Source organism: Crocodylus siamensis, chromosome 6 (genome assembly GCF_052110815.1).
Source record: "Crocodylus siamensis isolate JL-2025a chromosome 6, ASM5211081v1, whole genome shotgun sequence".
Lineage (NCBI taxonomy): Eukaryota > Metazoa > Chordata > Crocodylia > Crocodylidae > Crocodylus > Crocodylus siamensis.
The window spans coordinates 41,635,987-41,645,622 of NC_143400.1; the positions used below are offsets into that span (position 1 = coordinate 41,635,987).

Below are 9,636 nucleotides of genomic sequence, written 5' to 3' on the forward strand. Positions count from 1 at the left end.
ACAGCAGATTAGGGCCACTTTGTATAATTTAAATCTTTGCAAAAAGAAAACATTCCAAAATTGAAGTTGTTCCTGTAGAAATATTTTTTGTTTTTTTTAATTCAGCTTTAAAAAGTAAGAGTCAATGCTGTGATTTAAATAGGTAAAAAAAATGGAAGAAAAGCAACTTATGGGAATGGGAAAGGAAAAAATAAATGTTTTTAAAAATCCCAAAGGAAGGAGAAGTAATGAATTCTATTTTTATCATCAATATATTTTGTATCTCTTATTTGCACTGGGACATTTTTCAAGAGGGAGGTCAGAATGTGTGGGCATTCACCAAATATTGAGTACCCAATTATTTTCTGCACAGAGGTAAAGCTTTTTGAATAAAATTAGGTGTCTTTTTTGCAACAGAGCTGTGCTAATAAAATTCCCGATCAGATAAGTTAAACTCTCAGGTTATTAGCAGTATTTTGATTAAAAGTTAAAACTTTTTAAATAGTGGAGTTTTAAAAATTTTTTCCCCAAAACTACTCTAACAAGGTATTCCTTATTCCTGTTATGTTCACTTATGAACATTTCTCTGACAGTTTGATACTAGCCTCAGCTAGAGAGAAAATACAGCCGTTACTTTAATATAAAGTTGAATACATATTATTGATTGATTGGATGACCCAGTGGTCTAATTTGGCTTAATACCTAAATTCTTATATGCAGAACCTCTAAAAGCTTGTGAATATAACTTTAGCCACAGAGAAAATCATACCTGTAGATAAGGGATTGCAGAACTGGGCCCTAGGTTCAGTTTTTCTTAAGAGTAGCACATGGATCATATACTGCATTTAGAGTCCAGGAAGTAGGACTGTTTTTACTCTTTTTACAGTGATATCACAAATCACTGGCAATCCAGGAATGCTGAGGCAGTCATGATAATATTTTACATACCCAAGTGGAGCTGCATAAGAATGATGGGTGATTACAACATAGACTTTTCTACTCCAGAGTATAAGCTAAAGTAAACTTATAATTGGATATTATTAATAAAAGTCCTACAACATGCAGTTGAGTAATTCTGACACTGTTCAGTAGAGGAAAAGTTTGCAAATAATGTTTACCAGGTCATTACACTGTGCACAGCTGTGGAAAAGAGATAAGAGTAAAAGATGGCTTATCACAAACCTAACTGATATTGTTCTAACATGGTGAAGGATTTTTACGGGTAAATGCCTTTATGTGACATGCCACATGCATTCATATAGTGTGACCGAAAGGAACTGAGAGGTTGCCCATTACCCTTTGCAGTCTGGTAAATGTGCTATTCACCTTCTTTGAAACTGCCATTTTTCTAAGGTGAAAACTGAAAGGTGAAAGCTCTACAGTGGAAATGCCCAGATGGTAATGTGGCCCATCAGCCTACTTGTTAGACCAGATCCTCAGATGATGTAAATCCATATAGCTTCATTGATGTAGACCACTATCTGGAAGCACAGCCTGAGTTGAGACTGCCCTTCTCTGTAATAAACTAGTTAACTAGAGCACATAAAGGGATTCTACTCCTTGAAAGAAGTTGTTATACGGTGGGAAAGACCATATGTGCTCCAAGATGCATTCTTTTATCATTGCTATGTCCATATTCTGTAATTAGAAAGATCTCTAAGGCTAAAACCACAGCATTTGCAGCAGATTTTTTCAGAATGAGCCTACATAAAATCTGTTCAGTATGAGATTTTTATCAGAGTGGGATTACAGACAAGCATTTGTATTCTACATTATATTACAAAGGTGGACATCAATAAATAGATCAATAAATTATGGGAAGCATAGAAGGATTTGCGTGAACCTAGGTGAAACTGGCTTCAACTGATAGTCTTTTAAGTTCATTCCCACGAAGTGTCAGAGTCAGTTCTTTCAAAGACAAGTCTCTTATCACTTCCAGTAAGGATAACTTTGCCTTAAAAGAGTAAAACAGATGCAGGGACAGTACAGTAGGCTCCGGTTGGGGTTGGAAGAGTCAACGTCACTTACACTTTCCCAAGAATCTGACAAATTTGCAGCTTAGTATAAATAAAGTGACGGGTCTATTGTTTCTCAGCTCTGACACCTTCTTATCAGCACGATTTGTTGCAGAAGAGTGGCTGAAACATGGCATGTGACTCCATCATATATAGTTTAAGTGGGGGGTGGGTAGCAATATCTTTATGAATTGACAACTTCAACACATACATAAAGGAAAGAGCCTCTCTGTAACTAAGTTTCTTTTCTGCCTTGGTCTACATAGAGTAAGCGCAATGGTACACTGCCTTTTTCTTTGCCTTACATAATTTCATGATGTATAAAACAGACACCGGTGAGGCAGATTTTCAGCTGGTGTGAATCCATGTCTTCAAGGACTTCAACAGAGTTATGGTGTTGATTTACCCTAGCTGAAATTCTGGCCCTCAATAGATAACATGCACCAAATGTATTGTATTTCCAAAGCCAGGATTGTTATGTACAACATACTTCCAGAATAAACAAACAGTAGGAACATTTCTTACCTCACATGTTGGCAAAGGGGCTGCTTGTCAGAGCAATGGACCTGCCTAACATTGCAAATGGTCACATTATTTGAGTGAGGAAGGTAGGAAACAGGGAAGTTTCCATCTGGTCTTTGGATAGTGGTAAAACCATCCCGTTAAAATGACTTATGTTTGTAACTCTAGGCTTGTGCAGATACTTCTTAAAGAGCAAAGTATCCAAATGACTTAGGAACCTAACTTCACTCGGTCTCTTGGTATCAAAAAACCCCTCCTGTGTTGCAAATTAACAATGCACCAAACACCTGCATGGGTAGCGCATGTAGTTTGCGGCACCCAAGATGGATCTGCAGCTCCACAATCCACATGTGCAAAGTCATCTGGATGCACCCACTGTCACTTAAGAGATGTATGGGGGTTTTCAAGTGTCTGATGAAGTTAGGTTTCAGTTGAGCAGGTTACTTAACTTTGGTGCATTTGAAAATCTTAGTAGACACCTGTCTGCATCCTTGGAAACCTGAATGACTTCGAAGCTCATGTTCCCAAAACTCAAGAGTCACAAAGGTGCTTAACTTCTATTGAAAACAACAGAAGTTAAGCATCTAAAATATCAATTAACCACCCAGATAACTTGTTGGATATGGCACTGGTCTCTTTGTCAGATAAGTGATAAGCTCTAAGCTTAGTCACTTTTGAAAATTCTGCCCATGGTTTTCAGCCTTTGGAAATATTCTGGTTTGCACCTTTTTTGTGTTTTGTTTTGCATATATTCATAATATTTAGCTTATTATTCAATCCAAACACCCAAAGTGAGTGTAATTACACTGTGCTTGCAATTTCATTGATTATAAATTGTGTAAATGTAGTTATTTTAAAATGTTATAACTGATTCCAAGCACATCAGTAGGAAATTTTTGTCTATGAAAATGAGAAGTTGTGACATAAAGCCAGAGGAATATTCTGAGAATAAAAATACTAACTCAGTGGATGAAGGAAGGATGGGAATGCATCTATCAGAAAATATTATAATATAATAGATGTATCATACCACATTATTTTATCCAATTCAGTCTATGCAAAGGCTACATACTATCCTAGATCACAGGACAGAAACATTTTTAAAGAAACAAAGCTCAAGCATTATAGTATGGCACCTTGCCATACCTAAAAATCCTCCATACCCAAAGATTTGGTTTTTGTTCTTCAATTTGTTTATAAAGGAAGCTTCTCATAATTTGGACAAGTTAAACAGTGAGAAGAAGCAAACACTGGAGCAAAATATACATTTCTCTATAGTCATATGACCTGCCCATTCCCTATGACATGAAACATAGAATTATCTGTACACACCTCATTAAATAACCTTATTAAATAGGAAATCCAAAAATGTACAAATTTACAGTTTGAATTATTAAATACTCCCCTCGTGCACCCACTGACTTTGCATTTCCTTCTACTATCTGCAGCCGCACTCTGACACGACCATACCCTCATACTTGAACTTGTATGTAACCACCCCTGCATCTAAGTAGAGAATAGAGATAGGATCAAGTTTGGTAGGCACACAGCAGGCTTTGGAAGCTTTCTGGGGATTCTTCAGGTGAACCAATGTCTGGACAATGGCGTGTTTCGTTGGTGTGACATGTTCTGTTAAAGGGTAGGAGCATACTCCGCGACATTCGTAAGCTTCATAGCCTGTCGGGGCAATTATCCAGGAATCCCATCCAATCTCCTTAAAGTCTATATAGAGTGGTGTCCTTTTGCAATAGTTGCCCTTGGCGTTCCTCCGGATCCTGGCAGTAGAATCATAAATGATGTTGGATCGCATTTGGAGAAGTGCTTCTTCTCCTGGTCTGTCGTAGGAGCTGCCCGCTCCCAGAGTCTCCAAGTCCAGCAGCTGCTCATGGTCTATCATTTCACTGAGTTCCTGCTTCTCCTCTTTTTTGTCGTTGCTTTGGTCATTTGAGAACACAATCAACAATGGCATATGCTTGGTCTCAGAGTTGATGTCGATATCGAGTTTCCCCTCGCCATTTTGCTCCTCCCCTTCTCTGCTCTCTATTTGCACCTCTAGCCTGTGAGTGGTCAGCTCCAACCTACGCCAGTGCCTGATGGCATCCGTGATTTCAAATGTTTCCCATTCACTGTCAGTGCCATAAATCTGCCTGGATGCTAGCACCACTATTTTTCTCTCCTTTCCTTCTCTTCCCACATGGTCATCCTCCAGTACTTCAAAAATGGTGACTTTCCTGTCCAGCCCGTCATAAAGCATTCTGTCTCGTTCCACCAGTGTGTAGAGTCTCAGCTCTGCCATGGTGATGTCTTCGTGGTGAGGGATGGATACATTGAATAGAAGAGGGTATTTTCGGATTCCAGTAACAGCAGTGGGTTGAGAAGTCAAGTCTGGAAATGAGAGAAATCCTTATAAACACTTTGGAATGTTTCCATCAGTACACACACATGACCCAGTCTTTTCATGCCTTATATTTCTAGGTTTCAGTTTGAATGGTTACAGGAAAATGATAATTGATTTTCAAACAGAATTATAATCAGATCATCAAAGAAGCACGTGGTTTGTATTGGATCAAGGAAGCAGGCTCAGACCAGGATAACGCTAATGAACTTAGCTTCTCAGATCTCATTTCCACCAATGTAGTTACAAATGTCCTTTATGATACACATTTACAGGTTATACAAACTATAAATATATTGGCCTCACTTACCCAGCACTGAAAGGAAGGCATTTTTAGGGTGAAATATAACAGCTACTTAACAAGAGGATAACAACATTAGGCAACATTTATACTACAGGCATTGAAGAGTCTTGATCCAGCTGAAAATGAATGAGGGACTGGAGATAGGCAGAATGTTTCACAAGGTGTTTATGCAGCAAAGGCAGGTTGAATTGTATATTTTTATTAACACAGGATCTATGGCTGCGTGGAATGGGTGCATGCTTCCCACATTAATAGCACAATCTTCTTTCTATACCATCAGTTTTTTATCTTTACTTTATCACAGTCCTAGAGTATACTGTGAATTCAGACAGTCACTGGAGACTTTATACAATGTGGTGAAAACTACACCACTGAGCAACTGTTTCTTATGATGAGGCATTGCTGGAATTTCCTGAAACAAATTTCTCAAAGCTCTGACAGTGTCTTAAGGGAGCAAGTACCAAAGATGAAGACATATTACGAGGGATGAAAAAATGTATTTTAGAGTAGGAAGAAACTGTGACCTGATTCCAAACCTAACAAATAGCAATATACCTATTGATATACACTGGGCTTTCACCAAGTCAGGTAAAATATCTGTATTTATTCAGAAGCTTTTGATATTATTAATTTACAAAACATTCAGCAAACACATCCATTTCTCTATTCTGTCTTCATCACATATTTCTATAGCACCATTCCTTCATAGATACAGGTCATTTAGTAAAATGTTCTGTATGTAATGCTGCATTTCTCCATCAAAGTTATAACTCTGAAGCCAGATTAGGAGATTAGAAGACATCCCTGCAAGGACTGGGGGGATGGATGGTACTGGCATCTAGACATTTTTCCATCTCTGATTTCTATAGCTCTGAGATTTGTATGTACTCCATCTGGCAAAGCTGATATATTTACCCTGATATAGACAAGTACTTGAGCAAATGGTGAACTTGAAGCAATGAGTAGGTCTCTTGACATCAGTGGGACCCCAGTTTTTTTGGAGTGGCCTGATTTCATAGTTTAAGATTTCCAGGATTGGGTTCTTGGATTTGGGCTCAGCATTATCAGCCATCCTGAAAACAGTGGTTTCAGAACTAGAATGGCCTTGCTGATTCCCAAGAGGCAGGATGCTAGAAAACAAACCTACTGTCATGGGGATACCTGCAGTCTCTGGGCTAGAAAAATCTCAGCTGACCACATAAAAGATATGCATGAATAATTCATCAAAAGGGGTGGGTCACACCCTTGTGGGAAAATGAGTGAATAATTCACAGACAAAGGAATTAATGTCTTTATAAGGAAGTCAGGATGGACATTTGCCCTACAGACTGAGAAAAAACCTTTGAAAGGGCCAAATTTCCTTCTCAATGCTACTAGATACACTGGGAAGAGAATTTAGCACAGAAATATTCTTACAGCTTTTAGGCAGTGGCCATAGTACAGTCATATCTGTAATGGGGTACAAATTTCTCCTGATAAACAACTGCACCCAGACACACAAACTTAATTAATACCGTCATGGAATTATGCTAATAATTGAATTAATAATTGATTTATTGGGTTTAATAGATAACAAGGAAATTGTGATTATCAGCAGCTTTCATTATTATAAGTAGGTGAATATAAGGGTTGGATAGTGTGATCTCTTACCAACATAACTACAGAGTTAGTTTTCATTAGATGTTCTAGACATGTAAAGGAGACAACTACAAGAATCTGTCTAAACCCTGAGTGTATAGAAAAGGGTATTTGCATTAGCATAGGAGTGTCTCAATCTGTGCTCATAGTTCTGGATAAAAAGGACAAAAACCTTCTGAGAAGGCCAAAAGTTACACGAAGTTTACATAGCTATCACAAAACGTATGTGACAATGAAAATGTTATTTGAGATTGCTGCCTCATTTCCATAATTAATTGAGTTGCACATTGCTACATTGACTAACATTAAAGGATCATACTCCAAGATCATTTGTAATGATGTAAATCTGGAATTATTACATTGTTGTCTGTTAAATTACTTCAGCTGTATACCAATAAGCCATGCAGTGCTCTTTCCTCTGCTGTACTGGACTGCCCAAAATTACATTAATTATTACTTTTTCACCTTAAATTTGCAAGAGTCAGAAAAGAACACCATCTGGTATTTCTTCAGGACCAGGTTGTGATTTTTTAATTTACAACGATGAGCAGTTATTCTTACAAGAAAACCCATCAATTTCCATTGGGAGGCTTGTCTGAGTAGTGTTCACCAGTGAATGTTAGTGATTTGCATTCCAGCCCTCCCTTAAATGTAATTGCCAAGCTGAAGAACTGCACAATTAAATTAGATCTGGTTCTGGAAGGCAGGGTCCCTTCACACAAAAACCATCTTGCTGCATAAGAATGCACATGCATGAATGAAGTATAGCATAGCTCATGACTAGCCTGGATTCAGTTACTAGCATCTGGCTGTGTGGCTACATCTACATCTCTTACAAAGTATTTGCTGTCACACAGTAGTGCACTTCATTATATGGGGGATGATCCATTTTTATTGGAATTCTCCCCCATAAAGCTGAATTGATCAGAAAAAAAAATATCAACTTGCTTATATTTTTAAACATAATCCATGATTTGTTGAAAAACATTTTGAGTATATAACTGCAAAGCAGGTTGCTCATGCGTACTTACATACACACTGTGAACTAGGACTACTCATATGTGAGCAATACTTTTCCCTCATTAGGGAATGTTGAATTTCACAATACTCATAATCTTCTAAACCCAGGACTTCATGGGGGTTTTTGGTTAAAAAAGTTGAACAAATACTTTATCTATTTAAAATGATTCCATGAACTTTAGCAAAGCTAAAGCCTGCTAGCTGTATACATTCCTATAAATTGTGTTGACCTTATTTCACACACCAAAGCATGAGAATTTTGCAAAATACAAACAAGTTCAGTAGTAAGTTTAAGTGAATAGAGAAATAACAATAATAAAAAATCCATGTTTAATTAACTGGTTAAAGATGTATGAAGACCAAATACTTCCCAAAGGATAAAGGTTTTTACTAGAGTGTGGGTTGTAGAAGACATTTTTTTCCATTAACTGAATGGACAAGAAAATTTGATGGCTGAATAGGTGGTATGGAAATGGTACTTAGGTTCCTGGGATGATGATAATCTATTTCACTTATGCATTCAATAGATGCTAGATGCTGTACAAATATAAAAGGAGGCATTGTTCTTGCCTGAAAATACTTACCATCTGGATGGCACACACAGGCAAAGGATAGGGGAAAAGGATACATCATGGGAATGAGATCTGAGTAGAACAGGCACATGGCAGGTTAGTTTCCTGTCCCCAATGGCCTCTCTTCCAAATCACTGGTAAGTCCTTTTGCACCAATGCAGCCTTCATGCTCCATGCACTGTAAAGGCATGCCTGGCTGGTTATAAGCAAAGTTTGCTTAGAGCTAATGCACTGAGAGGAGCACAGATCTTACCTTCATTCTTGAAGCTTCTAATAATATTTGCTGATGGCATTGAGGTACTGTCAGTGGCGAACCTGTTGTACAGCTCTAACATGTACTCTGGAGGGTCCACCTTGGCAGTGTCATACAGCGGAATATCAGAGAGGTTCAGTGTCTTCAGGAACTCATTTTTCATGTTCTGAAGCAATGCGCTGAAATCAACACCGTCCTGCTCTGAAAGAACCTCATCGAAGAGGGGGACATCTTCCTCCAGGGAAGACTGCTCCAGGCTCATGATGGGACTGCAAGCTGCCAGGTGAACCAAGAAGTAGAGGGCTGCCCACAGTGGAAGGGCAACAGAATCCATTACTTCTCTCTAGTCTCCAACCAGACTCAACAAGGTTTAACTCTCGTGTGGGCTAAGTGGCTATTTTATCTTCTGGACTGTATGCAGCTTGTGTCACAGAGAGATGACAAGTTTGGAAGCCCTTGCCTGAAGCTTGTGATCAGTTCTCTCTCTCCCTCGCTCCCTTTCTCACTCCCTTTCAGCCCCTCCTCCCCAAAACTAGGTCTCAGTAATTGGATATAACATGCTTTCGCCTATGGTAGCCTTGCCTCTCTTATCTCTTGTAGTGTAAGCTGTGCACCAGATTTCTGTTGCTATCTCACAATCCCCCTCTCCCTTAATGAGCATTTTGTAAACATTTTGCTAAAGGACACTATAAGATAGGACCATTTTCGCCTTGGACATGATCAGCCTTTTCTTTACCCCACTCAACTGACTTGCATATGGCCAACTTCCATGCATGCCACAGTGTTGTGATTTCATGCTATCATGCAAATGCCACATAGCTTTAGGCTTCATACCAGCACTAAACAAAAGCCCCGCTAAGGTACCAAGGATTAACAGGGTTACACCAATGTCCTCTATCAAGCCTGTGTTGGAAACAATGCTTCCAGTTCAAGGCTTG

At 38.6% G+C, this 9,636-nt stretch overlaps 1 protein-coding gene across 1 annotated transcript; it reads right to left on the bottom strand.

Moving 5' to 3' along the window:
- Positions 1-1,725: 1,725 nt before the first annotated feature.
- Positions 1,726-9,032, bottom strand: BMP10 (bone morphogenetic protein 10). The gene is made up of 2 exons (XM_090051997.1): positions 8,699-9,032; positions 1,726-4,901 (listed from the first exon to the last, which is right to left on the bottom strand). Exons 1-2 carry the CDS (start codon positions 9,030-9,032, stop codon positions 3,955-3,957), a joined length of 1,281 nt encoding a protein of 426 aa, XP_089908123.1. The 3' UTR covers positions 1,726-3,954.
- Positions 9,033-9,636: the final 604 nt, after the last annotated feature.